The sequence below is a fragment of the Orcinus orca genome, chromosome 3 (assembly GCF_937001465.1).
Source record: "Orcinus orca chromosome 3, mOrcOrc1.1, whole genome shotgun sequence".
In the NCBI taxonomy this organism is placed as follows: domain Eukaryota; kingdom Metazoa; phylum Chordata; class Mammalia; order Artiodactyla; family Delphinidae; genus Orcinus; species Orcinus orca.
This window is the reverse complement of record NC_064561.1, coordinates 73,685,595-73,704,210: the sequence shown is the minus strand read 5'-3', so window position 1 is coordinate 73,704,210 and position 18,616 is coordinate 73,685,595. Positions and strand designations below refer to the sequence as shown.

The 18,616-nt window shown below is 41.6% G+C and overlaps 1 protein-coding gene across 1 annotated transcript in view; it reads right to left on the bottom strand.

Annotated features, from left to right (window-relative positions):
- Positions 1-4,203: 4,203 nt before the first annotated feature.
- The window catches only part of CDKL3 (cyclin dependent kinase like 3), an 87,190-nt gene continuing 72,777 nt past the window's right edge, over positions 4,204-18,616 (bottom strand). The window contains 2 exon segments of the mRNA XM_049708197.1: positions 4,204-6,250; positions 7,025-7,133. Of these exon segments, the coding sequence (XP_049564154.1) occupies positions 6,171-6,250; positions 7,025-7,133 (189 nt within the window). The 3' untranslated portion in view covers positions 4,204-6,170.

The window sequence follows — 18,616 nt, the reverse complement described above, 5'->3', positions numbered from 1 at the left end:
GCTCAGTATAATTTCCCTTTGCCTGAGTTCTCTTATCTAAAAAGGTGGGGGTGATGTTAGTTTGGCAGATTAAAAAGTATTGAGTACTCAGTATACTCCTAGATTATAATGAGTGGGTTTTTCCAAAATGCTGTGAGATCCTAGCTGGTAGCATTAATGCAGGTATTATTTTCTCTTGATGCAGATGACTTGGCTCTCCACCACCACAAAAATGGAAGATATAATTATATATACTTAAAACATCCTGCCAAATAATTAGATGCCATGACTTAACTTCTTAAGGAATGAATTCTAGGAAGCTCTTATTAGCATTCAAGCCGTGAAGTAAAGCATATATGATTATAAACAGTACAGAACTAAATCAGAATATCGTTTCCTTTAGAAGAAATCTAGAATTTTTTTTTTACTCTGTAGAACCCAAAATAACCAACGGATCTGAAAATTCAGTTTGATTTATCTGATCTTGGCTAATTAGACCTGACTGTCTCAATTCTAGAGCTGAGGAATACCTGGAACAAAAAGTTAAAAGTGGGACTTCCCTGGTGGCGCGGGTGGTTGTGAGTTCGCCTGCCGATGCGGGGGACAGGACTGTGCGCCGCAGCTGCTGAGCCTGTGCTCTGGGGCCCGGGGGCCACAACTGCTGAAGCCTATGTGCCTGGAGCCTGTGCTCCACAGCAGGAAAGGCCACCGCAGTGAGAGGCCCACGCACCATGGCGTAGAGTGGCCCCTGCTCGCCGCAACTGGAGAGGGCCTGCGCGCAGCGGTGAACACCCAATGCAGCCAAAAAGATAGATAAATTAAAAAAAAAAAAAAAAGTTAAAAGCAAGCCAAAAAGAATTGTTCTTTTTTGGGCTTCCCTGGTGGCGCAGTGGTTAAGAATCCACCTGCCAATGCAGGAGACACGGGTTTGAGCCCTGGTCCAGGAAGATCCCCATGCCGCGGAGCAACTAAGCCCGTGTGCCACAACTACTGAGCCTGCTCTCTAGAGCCCATGAGCCACAACTACTGAGCCTGCATGCCACAACTACTGAAGCCTGTGCCCCTAGAGCCTGTGCTCTGCAATAAGACAAGCCACTGCAATGAGAAGCCCGTGCACCGCAAGGAAAAGTAGCCCCGGCTCACCACAACTAGAGAAAGACTGTGTACAGCAATGAAGACCCAATGCAGCCAAAAATAAATAAATAAATAAATTTATTAAAAAAAAAAAGAGAGAGAATTGTCCTTTTTTTTTCTTGGCAAAAACCAGAGAATGAATAAAGGAAATATGCTTCGAAAAAGAATCTTTGCTCAGGTGGCAAATTCAGTATACAGTGAGTCTGAGGGTTGCCTATGATGTTTAAACATAGGTATAAATAAAAATCATCTGATGATGGGGGCGGGGTATGAGGAAGATAATCTTGAGCAAATAGCTTTATAAAGGGCACTCTTAGCCAAGGTATAAAAACTGACATTAAACGTGGAGAAGGAATGAGATGTATTTTATTTGTCAGCAATTCTCTTTGCCTTATGTTAGGTATATTTTGTTGTTTCTTCTAGTTCCCTGACTTCTAAACTTACTGAGACAGAAAGTAGGGCTGTGTAGGTAAGAAATGGCATCTGGAGTCAGATGGACCAGCTTTGAATTCCAGTTCTGCAACTGCCTAGATGTGTGAGGTTTGGCAAGTTACCTAACTTTTCTGAGTTTTCTCATCTATAAAGTGAGGATCATTATAATAGCCAATAAAAGGGCTCTTCTGAGAATTAAATGAAATTATAAATGTAACACACCAAAGAGTATATCATAAATGTCCAGTAAGTATTATTATTATTATTATTATTTCTAAGTGGTCTCTGATTCCAAATATGCTTTAATGCCAGTTGGAGCCCCTCAGTGTCTGCCATGAAATACATAGTGGTCTTTGGAAACAAAACGTAACTATCAGAAACATTATATAGGGAATTCCCTGGCGGTCCAATGGTTAGGACTCTGCGCTTCCACGGCAGGGGGCCCAGGTTCGATCCCTGGTTGGGGAACTAAGATTTCCACCCCCAGCAAAAAAAACATCATATAGACATAAAGCCATTGGATCAAGTGGGGAAGGGGGAGGATATTCAAGGAAAGAGAGTAGAGATGGAACAAAAAGAACACCCTCTCTCTTCCTTTGCCATCAAGCAAACATTCAGAAGGTTTGCTGTACAGAGAGTAAGTCACTTAGCAATAAATCCAAAAATTAATTCAGTTGGTCAGTCTTACGCTGTCTCCTCTCTGAAAAAGGTGCCATATCTGATAACACACTCTTTGCGGCAAGGCCGTATATGCCCCAGAAACCCAAAAACAGACCTGAGCAGTCAACATCTTAGTGGCTCTGCCCATGAGAAGCCTGCCGTGCTCTGATCAGCTGGCCCTGCCCAACTCCCAGAAGATTTTTGCACTGACGATACGCAATGATGCTTGCAACTCATTGGTATCTATCCCTGTTCCTTTCCTTTGTGGTTTTCAGAAAAAATAAACTTATACTTCCCTTTCACCTGAAATTAGAATTTTATAGATGTGATCAAAATTTTGTGACCAGGAGCTTTGCCACAGATATAAATCAGCCCTTTCCCTTAGCTCTGCAGTTTGGCTAAAGAAAATATGACCATGTCCCCTAGTAATGTCCATGACATTGTCAGTTACAGAGGGCATATTCTTTTCTGTTAAAGGAAAAAAAAATCTGAAATGGAAAGCAAAGTTCATCACTTGGGAAGGCTGGGTAAACCTTAAGAATACTGTCACCAACTGTGCAGCTGTTAAAAATCTTATCATAGAAATATGTTTATGACATAGAACATTATTTGCAATATATATTATATAACGTATATATATACATATATATATATATGTATATATATATGTGTTTTTTGTTTGTTTTTTTTTGCAGTATGCGGCCCTCTCACCGCTGTGGCCTCTCCCGTTGCGGAGCACAGGCTCCGGACACGCAGGCTCAGCGGCCATGGCTCACAGGCCCAGCCGCTCCACGGCATGTGGGATCTTCCCAGACCGGGGCACGATCCCATGTCCCCTGCATCGGCAGGCGGACTCTCAACCACTGCGCCACCAGGGAAGCCCTATTTGCAATATATTTTAAGTGAAAAAAATACCTTTATAAAACAGCATGTATGAAGTAGTACTAAAAACTGAGAGCAGGTGTTTATAGAAATTAGGTACTGGAATCACTCAGTTATGTACCACAGTTAAAGAGATAAGGTCAAAAGTTCCCAAACTTTAACCACAGTTTTAATTCGATTTAAATGCTGGCATCATCTAAGAGTGGTTTTACAACTTCAGAAAGTTGGCTCTTTTACCCCATCCAAACTTCACTGGGTCAGATTATTCCAATTTAGATATGACTTTAACATAATAAACTTGTACCATGTGGCAGCAAGCTCATGCATACATCACCTAACTGTACGCTCTCCAAATGAGGCCTCTTAGTGAATATAAATATTCCATTAATCCCAGTGTAATTCAAACTATGAATGTACAGTGGTTAGGCTGGAGATACTCCTAGTTTATGGGGCAGATGACACAGGAAAGTTGGGAGCCAATAGTAGTGGCTGGGGTATGGAGCGGTGATGGGGAGCACAGACAGAAACTTTACCTTCAGTTTTAAAGATATTATGTATATCGAGATATAAATTTATTGCAGCAGAATCTTATTATAACATGGGGTTTAAAAAAATCATTTGCACTGGGGTTGGCAAACTTGTGTAAAGGGACAGAGAGTAAATATTTTAGATTTGCCATATGATCTCTGTTGTATCTACTCAGCTCAGTCATTGTAGCCAAAAAGCAGCCACAGTAAAATGTAAATAAAGGAGTACAACTGTGTTTCAATAAAACATTATTTATAGACAAGGAAAAAAAATCATTTGCATTGTAAGGGGAGTCCTACGTTCCAACAATGAAAACACCTGGACAAACAAAACACCTGGAATTTTCTGTTCTCCTTGTCTTCCTGGGCTTGTGCTAGGCTCAACGCAGTGCCACCAATGGGAAGTTCTCTGTGGAACTATATAGGAAGTTTTAAACATGTATGAGCTAACATCTATATTAAGTAGTTGGGCAAAAATTCCTTCGGTGATCTTGTATTAACTGAAATTTGGAATGTTATCATTTATGTGATAAAGTAATTGTAAAAATTACCACAGGCCTTAAAAAACAGCATGTATGATGCCGCGGAGCGGCTGGGCCCGTGAGCTATGGCCGCTGAGCCTGCGCGTCCGGAGCCTGTGCTCCGCAACGGGAGAGGCCACAACAGTGAGAGGCCCGCATACTGCAAAAAAAACAAAACAAAACAAAACAGCATGTATGATATAACCCTAATTTTATTAATTATATATTATAAAATATATGTTTATAAGAGACTTTAGAAAGATACACAGTGAGGTGTTGACAGCAGTTGCTTCTGGTGAGTGGGATTGTTTTTTATTTTCTTTTTACTTCTGTAACAAAACATATTGCTTTTATAATTGACTGCTTTTATTATTGGGAAAAAAAAATCTTCAGAATACCTAAGTAAATATGACACGGCACATTTTAGGGGAGTCACAGGCCCAAAGAACATGTAGCCAACAGTTCTAGTAAATATTCTACCATGCCCTGGAATATTACTCAAGGGCCCTCACTTTCTTGAGAAAAGAAGTCTCACCTCTCCTGTGGTCTTCTCAAACGGTCTCCTCACAAAGCATTTCAATATGGCCTTTTCTCCTGCCTTACCTCTCACTAAAAGCTCTTCCACTCAGCTCAGTGGGCCCCTAAATCTCCCAGACCAAAGCTATCCTCATCCGTTCCATTCCTACTTTCACCTCTTTGCTCAGCCTGTCCCTGCTTCCCAGATAGCCCCTTGTATCTACATGAACCCTACTTGTCATTCAAGCCCCACACCCTCTGAACAGTCTTCCCTGATGACTCTAGTTCTCTCCTGATTGGGAGCGCCTAGCCCCAGAATCTAGTGGAACCTCAGAGAGACCTGGCACTTGTCAGAGCAGAGAGCTATGAATGGAGGACTTATTGGTGAACCCATGGGAGGTGTTCCCTAAAGACTCCCAGAAACACTGCTGAGGAGGGGGACATTTTGCCGGAGGCGGGAGTGAAAAATCTGTTCATATTTTGTTCTTTATTTTCCAGATTAATCAGTTCACCACTGCTCTAACTTGATGCTAGGAAAGATTTAAAAATCAGATCCCCCAAAGAAGGTGAATTTGCAAGCACAGAGGCATTTAAACAGTGCTTTGAAGTTCATTTGTAAAAATAGAAAGATAGGACCATACTGCACTCCTGTCAGATGGAAAGAAACAAACTTTCCCCTCACCAGAGTGTTTGTTCCCTAAGCCATTAGAGGGAACACCAGACAGGGAGACCCCTTGATTACCAGGTACTTATGTGCTCCTCTTTAAGTTCTCATTGTGGTGGATGATAGTGGAATTGGGTCCACAAACAGAAGAAGGAACAGTGTGTGTAGAAAAGAGAGAACCGGTGGATAATTTAGTGCCTACATGTTGATGGTTGTTTCTTAGAGGAAAGATGCTAATCACTGTCTCTGTCTTTGGAGGAACAAGCAAGAGGAAATGAGCCTCTGTCAAGTAGTAACAATTATAAGGCCAGCACTAATTAAGTACTTACTATGTGTCAGGTACTCTTCTAAATGCTTTACATTTTTATATAATTTATTCCTCACCACTCATGAGGTAGGTACCACTATTATCCTCCTTTTACAGATGATGAAACTGAGGCACAAAGGGATTAAGTAACTTGTAAAATAACTAGTACAGAGTACCTGAACTCTTAACTACTGGAGAGCCTTTAGCATCAGATCACAAGCGATTTTCATAAAAGGAATATCTTGACCACTCGACCATCTGACACTTTCAATGCCTAGCAATCTCCAAGAATAGAACAATAACTGGTGTCCTTAAAGGCTGCAGCTTAATGAGTGGCCTGTGGTCCAACCCACCCCATCAATCCTACTCCCTAAATACACCTATCGCATCCCCTCCTCCACTGTCTTCTCCTCCTACCATGCCTTTCTGCTCTCTTTCCTCCTGATGTCCCCTCTTTTTTTCTCTCCTACTCCTCCATTGCTACCCTATTGGGATAACCCATAGGCACAGTTTGGCTCCCCTTATGGCACTCAGAATCAAAAAGGCTGCTAGTCCCTAAGCCACACCTTTCCAAGCCACCTTCTTTGGGAATGAGATCCTTCCCATCCATAGGCTGAGTACAGGCAGCCTAAAAAGCAATGAGAAGAAGAAAAAGACCAAATAATTCTGCAAACGAATTACCCAGCTTGCCCCCATGTCAGGGAATATCAGTTGCCCTGATTGGTTTGTCTTGCCTTTAAGTCAAGAAAATAGCACAATGTGGACAGCACTCTCTTCCTCTCAGGAGCCAGCTGTAGTGTAAGGAAAAGAAAGCTGGGCTCATTTCCTCTTCTGCCTCCAACAATCTGTATGACTTTGAGCACATCATTTCCCATCAGTTTCCCCTCCAACGATGTAGAGATTAGACTATATTGGGGAGCTCTCAAATTAGGAACCATGGGTGAATTCAAGGGGATATATCAATTCCTAAAGGATAATGTACAGGATTTTTCTTTTTTATTGAAAATTTTATTGAGATAATTTTAGATTCATATGCAGTTGTAAGAAATAACAGAGATCCCAATTTCCCAGTGGTAACATCTTGCACTATAGCAGTACACAACTGGGATACTGATATTGGTAAAATCCACCTATTTTATTCAGATTTCCCCAGTTTTACACGCACTCATTTGTGTATTTGTTGGTGGGGTGTGTGTGTGTGTGTGTGTGTATTTACTGCTATACAATTGGGAATTTTCTTTTGCATGTGTTTTCTGGGAAAGGGTTCTTAGCCTTCATCAGATTCTCTCCAGTATCAGAGATGCAAAAAGGGGATTGGATCCCAGCTCTGAGAATTCTAGAAGACCACACCACAAACCTCTACAGCTCTCTGTTCCAACAGCAATATTTACTTAGCACTTACCAGGGACTTCCCTGGCGGTCCAGTGGTTAAGACTCTGAGCTCCCAATGCAAGGGGCACGGGTTCGATCCCTGGTGGGGAACTAAGATCCCGCATGCTGCATGGCGCGGCCTAAAAAAAAAAAAAATTCCCAAAAAATTGCTAATTAGCACTTACCACATGGCATGCACAGGGATGCTTGGGGGGGAGAGTTGATGGAAAGAGATACAGGGAAAGCAGGGAAAACCTAGAGGTGTATAACACAGTCCACTGAGCTATGCTATAGCAGGGGAAGACAGACAGTCCGACAGGTAAACAAGTCATTTATTAAACATTTATAGAAGAGGGATGGCCTTGTTGCTTCAGGCAGCTTGGGAAGTATTTCCACAGAAGCTGATGCTTGAGCTACATCTTGAAAGATAGTCCAGAATTCTTCAGCTGAGAAGAGAAGAACTAACTGTTAAAATTCATTCCTCTTAAATCATATCTGTTCTAGCTGTTTTGAAGAAAACATGCCTACATTTGTTTATTCTACAATGTTAAGGTGTCAAATTCTTCAGCTCCCGTGTGTTGGTGTTGAGACCAAGGGATTTTTTCCCCCTGAGTCTACTTTCCACTGTCTTGTCCAAATTGGATACCATATCCTGCTGACTGAGCTTGAGAAAGGCATTTTATCTCTGACGCCTTGATCACATCAGAGCTTATATTTAAAGCATGAGTGATGAGAAGAGACCGCAGCCAAGTCCCTGGCTCTGTCCCATGCTCTTCTCTCTACCGAAGGCTCCGGATACCAATCCTAGTGCAATGGCTGGTGGGAGTTAGAGCTGGCCAGAACCATGAGTAAAAACATCTCTGCTCTCCAGTCAATTCTTCAATAAATGGGATCTCCTTTTCCACAAGGGCTCATCAGAAATCCTCAGGGCTGGGTGCCCTGGTTCCCCCATGTCTGCCCTCCCCACGTTCAATGTTTGGCTCCCTTGTATGGGCTCTGGCTCAGGCATCCCTTGGGGTCTCTTTCTCTGTGTGGATTTCAGGTCCACATCAGGCTGTTTAGTTCCCAGTGCTGTTTTCAGAAGCTCATTCTCTCTGGTGGAGCCATCCCTGAGCCAGGGAGACCAAGACCCTTCCATCAGGCCTACTCTTTGAAGAGCCCCCTAGAAGCCTGATTCAAGGCACCATTTCTTAGGACTTCTGTGTCCTCATGCAAGTTATTTAAGCTAAACTTCAGTATCTTCATCTGTAAGATAGGGATCATAATAGTACCATCCTCACTGGGTTATTTTAAGCGTTAAATAAATTAACCCAAGTAAAGCTCTTAGCACATGACAAATACTGCATCTACATTAGCTACTACTATTAACATCTAATTTTATAATAAAATTATTTCTGATTGTAAAAGAATTAATGATCACTGTAGAAAATTTGTGAACTACTGAAGAGTTTAAGGAAAAAATAATCATAACATCTAGGCAAGAGTGATATAATCATTCTGATGTATAGTCTTCCCAGTTATTCTGTGTGTGTATATATATATACTTACAGGAAATAAAAAAACTGGGTTCATATTGTGTACGTCTGTTCTGTAACCCATTTTATTCAACTGATATATAGTATTTTCCATACATTGGTACTTAAATACTCTTAGAATATTTTAAAAAGACTACCTTTTTTTCAAGCGTATCGATGTAACCCAACTTAGGTAACTAATCCCTTAGTTTGGTAGTTAGATTGTTTCCTATTTTTATATTTGTAAATACCATGATAAATGTCCTTGTTCATAAATTTTTGTGTGCATCTCTGTTTATTCCTTAAGATAAATGTTTAGAAATAGAATAACTGTGCCAAGTATCAATAACTTCAGTGACATTTCTGGGACTGTTTTTATTTTATTTTGTTTTGTTTTAATGTCAGGTTCTCAGAATTGAATTAACCACAATCTTTGGTTCATGACATTATCATAATTGTTACTGGATGGCCTGATTTTGTTAATTTAGGTGGTAAATTCATTTCAATAATGTAACCAGTACCTGTGAATCCACAACCTCAAACAAAAGCTAGGACTTCAACAATAACCAATATTTAACCCATAAGGGCTTCCCCCTCATTTCCCTGCACTCCCCAACCAAGGGAACCTGCATCAGATGTTCATTTCTGTGCTTTTCCTTTTATATGGTTTTACTGTATTTGTATATATTCCTAAAGAGTAATTTTTTAAAATTGTTCTTAGCTTTATAAAAAGGATATCATGTTGCATGTAATCTTTCAGGATTTTTTTTTCACTTAATATTACTTTGCTAAAAATTCATCCATATCATTACATTTTACTGTAGTTCATTTTGACTGGTGTAAAATACCCCAGTGCGTAAATACACCACAGTTTACCATCCACTCTTCCACTCATGGGCAACTGCATTGTTTCTAGGATTTAGCTCTTGTTCACATTGCTGCTATGAACATTACTGTAAATGTCCCCTGTTGTACTTGCACAAGAGTTTGTCTATGGAGCCGGTTTATACTTCCACCAGCTGTAGGTGGGAGAGCCTCTGGGTCTATATTCTCTGCTACACCATGAATCCATCTTGTCAGGTTGCTTTCCAGACGGGTGGATCAATCTACCTCCTTCCAGCAACGTATGAGAATGCCAATTTCCCCCAAACTCTTTCCAACCCTAGAGATCATTTAAAATGTTTGACCATTTGACAAGAAAAAATATCTCCCTGCTGTTTAACTCTGTGGCAAGGTACTGACCCCACTAAAAGCTGAGAGAGAAGGGGTTTGGCTCAGAGAACTGTTTCCAGTCTGATAACTTCAGTGACATTTCTGGGACTGAATCCCCAGTGGCTCAGCTGCTTTCCCATGTCCTAAAAGAGGTGACACAGTTGCAAAGAGTGAGGGGGGCCAGGATGGGAAACAAGCCCAACTCACCACAGTGTATGCTTGTCTCCTGGTCCCGGCCTCTGCCAGTGTCAGATCACTCTTTCTCCTTGATGAAGCAGGCATTCTCTCTCCCCACCCCCACCCAAGAAAAGACAGTATAATGCTGCCCTTTGTTATTTGAATTGATAAATTTAAACCTCTTTCCCTGCTTTGCAGTAAAAGAACTTTCTATTTTGGGCTTAGTGACATAGCCAAAACCAAGCAGAGAGCAGCAGGCTGCAGCATGAGTTAATAGTCTTTCTTCAAGAAGAGAACTCACATGCAAACAGAAGGACCTTCCAAGATATGTCATCTGTATAGCAACATGCAGCCTTGTTGCCTGCTTTTCTGCTGACATATATTTCAAGGTTCAAAATTGAACACTACCTAACTTTTGGAGTAAGCTGATGGATTAAGCCTGAACAATCAGGTTTCTTAATTCAAATCAATTTGATAGGATCTCCTCTGTGTACCTAGTGCTGCGCTGGGTATCGTCAGGGAAGAGAATTCTGTCTTTAAGGGGAATTCTAGCCACCAAAAATTACACTAATTTGAGGAGAGCCTAAACATTTACCTAAGAATATGCTTTCCTCTGCTAGTCCGCTTCTCTGCCTGAAACCTCCACATTAGTGTAGGGTCCTGGGTCTCAAGAAGCCCCCAGAAGTGCACAGAGATCATGTTTATAAGAGGAGCAATCTATTTAAACCATAGGCACCTGTTAGCACAAAACCACAGCCTGGAAGAATAGGACAGAGGACCTACCATCCTCTCTTTTGTCAAACTTTTTCTTATGGGAGTTTTCAAATATGTACAAAACTAGAGATAATAATGTAATAAACCCCCATGTACCTATCACCTGGCTTCGACAATTATCAACATATGGCGATCTCGTTTCATCTGTACCTCCCATCTCTATTTTAAAACCAATTTAAAGCAAATCATGGATATTTTCATATTTAAATACTTCTGTATTTATCTGTAACAAATAAGACTTTTTTTCAATAACCACTGTATCACATTTTAAAAATTATCAATAATTCCTTCTTTTATTAAAAAATCAATAATTCCTTCATACATCTAGTATCCAGTCAAATGTCAAACTGCCCTGATTTTCCCAAGTATCTTTCTGTAATACTTTATTCTAATCAGGAGCCAAGCAATGTCATTTGTCTTTGTTGATATGTCTCTTCTGTCTCTTTTAGTTGATAATTTTTTAATATTTAATTTATAACAGTTTCCCTTCCTCTTTTACTGCTCTGAATTTTGGTGTTGTTGAAAATAATGGATATTTTAGTTACTAATGCTGTGTAACAAACCACCCCAGACCTAGTGGCATAGAACACCACCAATTTACTGTGCTCATGGCTTCTATGTGTCAGGAATTCAGAAAGGGCACGGTGGGGATGGCTTCTCTCTGCTCTTAGCTGTCTGGGGCCTCAGCTGGAAGGATTCAAAGTCTGATGATGACTTCACAGCTGGGAGCTAGAAGCATCGAAGGATTGTTTTCTCACATGTCTGATGTCAGAGCCTGGAGCACTCAAAAACTAGGACTGCTGACCAGGGCACCCACACACGGCCTCTCCATATGGCATGGCTTCCTCAGAGCCTGGCTTTCCTCAGCATAGTCAGACTTCTTACATGGCAGCTGAGGGCTTCAAGTTCAAGTAAGTGTTCCAGCCAACAAGGTGGATGCTGTATCACTCTTTATGACCTAACCTCAGAAATCACAGTGTCAACTTTTGCTGTGTCCCGTTGGTTGAGAGTAAGTCAACAAGCTCACCCAGACTCAAGGAGAGTGGAATTAGTCTCCACCTTTATAAAGGCAGGAGCAAAGTTCCACAAGAGCATGTGGGATGGGAGATACTGTTGCTCCACCTGGCAATTAGGATGGTCAGTAAGGCCTGCCTTTCCTGGACCAACAAGCAAAGATGTTACAAACAGTGGAAACCTAGTGGAAGAGAGAAGAGGCGAGTTTATTTGTTTGCAGGGCTACTTCCTACCATTGTGTGGATTGTGCCCTGAACAGCAGAGGGGGTGAGTGGGGCTGCAACGCAGCTCCACTTGCCACACCTGTACCTGACTATGGGGTTGTGTCTTCAGGAAGAAGAGGCACATTTCTAATACACATAAGACTCCATATGGGGAAGAGGTGTCCCTGAATGGATGGTAAAAGATCACTCAACCTAGGAATTCCCTGGCAGTCCAGTGGTTAAGACTCTGCACTTTCACTGCAGAGGGTGCAAGTTTGAAAGATCATTCAATCTAACTTATGCTTATTGGGTACCTATTGATTGAACACATGCTAACTTGGAGAATATTAGGTCTTCTTTTGGTTAAAGTTGCACACACACTTGGCCAAGAAATATCTCAAAAATAAAAATTATATTTTTTAAATGGTGAAAGTTTTTAGCACTAGGTACTTTATGACTGCATTGGTCTAGAATGATCTAGACCTATCTTTGAAGAAGCCAAGACACTGTATTCCAATGACTGAGGGCCCAGTCTGATCCATCAGCTGCCAGCCTTCGCTGGATGCAAAAAGTGGATGCAGGATTTATAAGGAACCAGGCCAAAAAGAACTGAGGATTTTCTTTTCTTCTTTGCAGCCCCTATTCTTCATTCATATAGTTTTTATAGTTTGATTAAATCCCCAGGGAAGTAGATGCTTTCATTTCTGTTTATGGCTAACAGGAAAATAAAATAATATAGGTAAGACAAGGAATTTCCAAGGACTTTAAGGACCAGGACAGTATCAGATACCTCTGAGTTTGACAAAGGCAGGTGTGTTATAAGGCAGCTCACACAAGTCCAGATATAAATCTTTGTAAATGAGATAATTAAAAAGCTGTGATCATGCTGATCAAGCCATGCTGGTGGTCCACAGAAAGCCTCAAACCGCAAGGCTCAGGGCACTTAATTTAATTTTATTTAGTTATTTTTTTACTTATTAGGCCTCAGGTGCAGAGTGTTAATCACTTTTCAGTTCATGCTGCGCTTTTACGTATGTACGCATGTATTTCCTCTTATGCCCACTCCTCACTCCTGTCCTTTCCACAAGCAACCATTTTATTTGTTTGTTTGTTTATTTATTTATTTACTGCACTGTGCGGCATGCAGGATCCCAACCAGGGATCAAACCCGTGCCCCCTGCAGTAGAAGCATGAAGTCTTAACCACTGGACCCCCAGGGAAATCCCAGGCAACTGTTTTAATCTTTAATTCCATTTTTTGGCTTGTATGTGTTCAAGGGAGTGTGTGTTGTTGTCTGGGTTGCATGCATTTTAATTTACATCCATAGCCTTGTGATATAGATCTCACTGTGTCTTACTTTTTCCACTGTGCACTTTGTTTTTAAGACCAATCCACACTGCCATGTGCACTCCAGTCCACCATTCCTGACGGCTGCAGAGGACTCCACCATGTACACACGGCATTTGGCCTCTCTGCTCCCCAGTAATGGGCACTCCCGGTGCCACCCAAAACAATGCTGCCATGAGCAGCCTCATGTGTGTCCAATTTTGGACCCATGTGGCAATCTTTTTAGACAATTTCTCATCCATGTGGTGTCTTTTTATGCATCAGAAAAGGCACCTCTTCCTCCTGGAGGACACAGCCCTTGCACAAGGCTTGGCAAGGTGGAGCTCAGGTTTGGTTTCAGCCCCTACTGGCCCCCTCAGTAGAAGCCTTGCTCAGGACACAATCTGCACAACTGTAGGAGGTGGTTCTGACAAAAATCATTTCCCCCATCCTCACTTCCACCAGGTTTCCACTCTTTTGAACAACACTCCTGATTGTTGCAGGAAGGGGAGGGTGTTAACAGACTGCAGAAATCTCATCATAGGATATGTGTATACTTAATGTGACCAAGTAGTGCCATATTGCTCGAGCACTGTATACTTGGGCTGTACACAGTTATCCTTCTCAAATGGTTCCAGCATGCTTCATCCCCTTCCATACCTCAAACCTGTGACACACTGCCACCTCAGTGCCCTGGAGCCTGCCTCTTGCCTCAGTGTCTCTTGGTTAGCTCGCCAACCTTACATTCTAGGAGTTACTAACTCATATCTTTGGCTTATTGATGTTCCCTTTAAAGAGGTCTGGGTCAGGGCTTCCCTGGTGGCACAGTGGTTAAGAATCCGCCTGCCAATGCAAGGGACATGGGTTCGAGCCCTGGTCTGGGAAGATCTCACATGCTGCGGAGCAACTAAGCCCATGAGCCACAATTACTGAGCCTGTGCTCTAGAGCCTGTGAGCCACAACTACTGATGCCCGTATGCTTAGAGCCTGCACTCTGCAACAAGAGAAGCCACCACAATGAGAAGCCCACACGCCGCATCAAAGAGTAGCCCCCGCTCGCCACAACTAGAGAAAGCCCATGCACAGCAACGAAGACCCAACACAGCCAAAAATTAATTAATTAGGAAAGAAAAGCCAATCAAAAACTGGGCAGAAGACCTAAATAGACATTTTTCCAAGGAAGACACACAGATGGCCAATAGACACATGAAAAGATGCTCATCATCACTAATTATTAGAAAAATGCAAGTCAAAACTACAACAAGGTACCACCTCACATAGGTCAGAATGGCCATCATTAAAAAGTCTACAAATAACAATTGCTGAAGAGGGCATAGAGAAAAGGGAATCCTCCTACACTGTTGGTGGGAATGTAAATTGGTCCAGCCACTATGGAAAACTGTATGGAGGTTCCTCAAAAAACTAAAAATAGAGTTGCCATATGATCCAGCAATCCTACTCCTGGACATATATCCAGACAAAACTATAATTTGGAAAGATACATGCATCCCTATGTTCATAGCAGCACTATTCACAATAGCCAAGACATGGTAGCAACCTAAATGTCCATCGACAGATGAATAGATAAAGATGTGGTACATATAAACAATGGAATACTACTCAGCCATGAAAAAGAATGAAACAATGCCATTTGCAGCAACATCGATGGACCTAGAGAGTATCATACTAAATGAAGTCAGAAAGAGAAAGACAGATATTATACATATATGATATCACTTACATGTGGAATCTAAAATATGACATAAATGAACTTCCATGGAACAGAAACAGACTCACAGACATAGAGAACAGATTTGTGGTTGGCAAGGGGGAGGGGGGTAGGGGAGGAATGACTTGGGAGTTTGGAATTAGCAGATGCAAATTATTATATATAGAATGGATAAACAACAAGGTCCTACTGTGTAGCACAGGGAACTATATTCAATATCCTGTGATAAATCATAATGGAAAAGAAAATATATACATGTGTATAACTGAATCACTTTGCTATACAGCAGAAACTACACAACACTGTAAGTCAACTATACTTCAATAAAATAAACTTTTTTAAAAAAGAAGTTATTGTGTCATCTCAGATGACTAATCAAGAAGAAATGGGCCAGGGACTTCCCTGGTAGCACAGTGGTTAAGAATCTGCCTGCCATTGCAGGGGACACAGGTTTGAGCCCTGGTCCAGGAGGATCCCACATACCACAGAGCAAATAAGCCCACGCGCCACAACTACTGAGCCTGTGCTCTAGAGCCCGAGAGCCACAACTACTGAAGCCCACGTGCCTAGAGCCCGTGCTCCATAACAAGAGAAGCCACCACAATGAGAAGCCCATACACCGCATCGAAGAGTAGCCCCCACTCACCGCAACTAGAGAAAGCCCACGCACAGCAACAAAGACCCAATGCAGCCAAAAAATAAACAAATAAATTAATTAACTTTTTTAAAAAAGAAGAAGAAATGGGCTCAAATTAAGGCAAGGGAGATTTAATTTGGCTCCTGATGAAGTATTTCACAAAAGAGGAAACACAGGCTGGACTAGGCCATGGGCAGGAAGATGGAAATGTCATCTCATTCCAGAGTCCTTCAAGGAGCAGAAAGAGCAGGAGACCTTGCCTAGTCTAGACTCGAGGCATGCCTGTCTGCAAGCAGGGGAAGGTCAAGGTGCCTTTCAGATCTGTTAACACTTCTGCAGAGTGGCTAGATACTCTAGCAAGCTGGATTTTTCATTCTTAACAACTGACCAAGAACCTATTCCTAGAGGATAAAGGAGGGCTGAGAGCCTGGCTAGGAGTCCAAGAGCTCAGACTACCTGCTCTGTCTGCTCTCTGGAACCCCTGGAGCATGGGCCTAGTCACTATTCATTTTCTTAACCACTTTTACAGGGCCAAGGGAAGGGGAATCTTAAAAGTTAATGTCCATTTAGTGGAAGAAACTTTCAAATAATCGAATCTTTCCTGTTGTATCACAGCCATATTTACCAATTATCCATGTAGAGCTGCTATAAAAGGTTTCTCCTAAAGAAAACTTCCTGGAGGTACTGAACAATGTCATACACAGAAAAAATGAGATCACAGCAGTTCCTAATGAGTTCCTTGGAGAACACATATGAGCAGGTCCATCCTAAGAGCCAGCGGCTCCCCAGCCCTTCTCAGCTGGGGCCCAGCAAGTGTATGAAAAAGTTTCCCCCTGTTGCTTCAGCCAACAGCTAGGAAATCCTAGCTGCACATACCAGGCTCCTTAAGCAATGATGAATCTGCTTCACTTCCTCCTTTACTTCCTAACCAAGAGTAGCAGTTTCAGCGTGGAAGCCAGAAAGGGCTGACAACATCACCACTTCCCCACAGCAGCTCACTCCGTTATCTTAGCACATTGCTTAAGAGGAAAGTCACCCTCCTCAAACTTCCTTTTGAAAGCCAGAACTAGAGATTATAGCTCTTAAATGGGGCACTCAATCTATCCCTTGAATCCTATCAGACTAAAATTTTCAAAACAAACCTCCAAGGTAGATCTCTAGGACCTAGGTGGAGGTGGGAAGTTGGCTGGTAGAACTGAGACTGGGCTTCTGGTATCAGCCGTGCTGTATATACCTGGCGCAAGACCCTGCACATTCAGGGTCTTTGGATAACCTTAAAAATAATGCTATGGCCTTTCACAGCAGTAAAATTTTCTAGAACTCTATGCTAAAAGAGGAAAAGAGGCTGCAGAAGATTTCTGGACGCAATTTCACCTACTCAGAAGAGTTAAAGCTGTGTTGGAGACATACCAATAAGAAACAAGACCCAGGGTTGTGGGCACAGCCACCTGGGGACAGGTCCATTGTCCCTACCACTTAGGAATGAATTTTGGAGCAACCACTGGGTGACTGGAGAACATTGCTGCCATTCTCACCCCTGTTTCCCTCCTTTTCCCCTCCTCTCCCTTTCCCATTCTGAGACTAGATTATTTCTGTTTTACAGGAAGAAAAAGTATAATGTATTCCCCTTAATTTCAAAGAGAATCACTGTTGGTGACTAAGTGAACTCAGCTGTTTCTGACACATAAACCAACATTTAGATAATCACCATCTTTTTGCAAGTCTTTTGAAAAATATTGGCTTACACTGTTTGATCTCCTATTTTATCCTTTTAAATTTTATCATTCTTGGAAAGTCAGAGTACTCAGTGCTATGGAGTGAAGGGCTGATTACATGGAATGTCCTGACATGATGAGATTACTTATCTAATGCAAGAGAGAAGGCAAAGGTGAAAAAACTCTAGGAATACAGATAAAAGGCAGGCAAATGCATAGGACATTAATCATAGCTCTACAGAGTTAGTGTAGCCTTGGAGGCAGGTGATGGACAGAATAGTGTATAATGCATTACAAAGAGAAATTACTGGACTTGCACATTTTTCTAGAACCAATTCATCAGCATTTCTCCTTTTTCACTACAATACTCAACCCAAAATCTAAACATTGCTAATTCTGCCCTCTACCTAAAGAGTGCTCATTTTAAAGTTATGTATAATTTAAAACATATAAAAAGTAGACCTTTTATAAAGCTAATAATTATTCACTAACATATAGTGAATAGTATGATTCCCCATGCACCCAGTATCCAGCTTCGACAATCATCAACTCATGGCCATTATTATTTTATCTACAACCCCCCACTGACTTCCCCCATCCTGTGCCATTTTGAAGCAAATTCTAGTCATCGTACAGTTTCATCAATAAATATTCATTATGTATCTCTAAAAGACAAAAACTCATTTTAACATAATTGTTCCCACATTTGAAATTAATAATTCCATACTATACAGGTGATTATCTTTTAGGGAGCAAGTAAAAAATGTTGACCAGTGGAGAGAGGTGAAATATCCCCATAGCCATGGAGATGTGAAATAGTCATTGCCACAGGCTCTGTGGTTAAATAGGACATGCTTCTAGCTTTGCTGATAAGACCCAGAAAGTGGGTTATGAGGTCTCACAGTCAACCTAATTGTTGTTATTTGTTTACTCTGCACTTCTGGGTGGGGAATCATGGGATGAAATCCTCCTGAAAGGAAGATGAGAGAGCCTGCCTTCTCATGCGTGATTCCCTTTGGACAAGTTGAGACTGTGTAATTAGCCCATGTCACTGTGTCACACATTGCCTCAGAACTACACATACAGCTCAGGAATGTGAGCAAGCATCTTAAGCCACAGAATTACTTGTAGATCCAGAGCACAGCCCAGAAGCAACAGTCAGAGAGTTTTCCAATGCCTAATTCTACTGGTTTCTATTTCTTTGGAAATATTTCAGGAATTTATTGGAGATATAATAACATTTAGTGGCATTCATAAGGGTTAGAAGAGAAAGCAGAGTCCTGTAAAAAAGGGGGGTTTGTTTTAAGAGATATATACATATT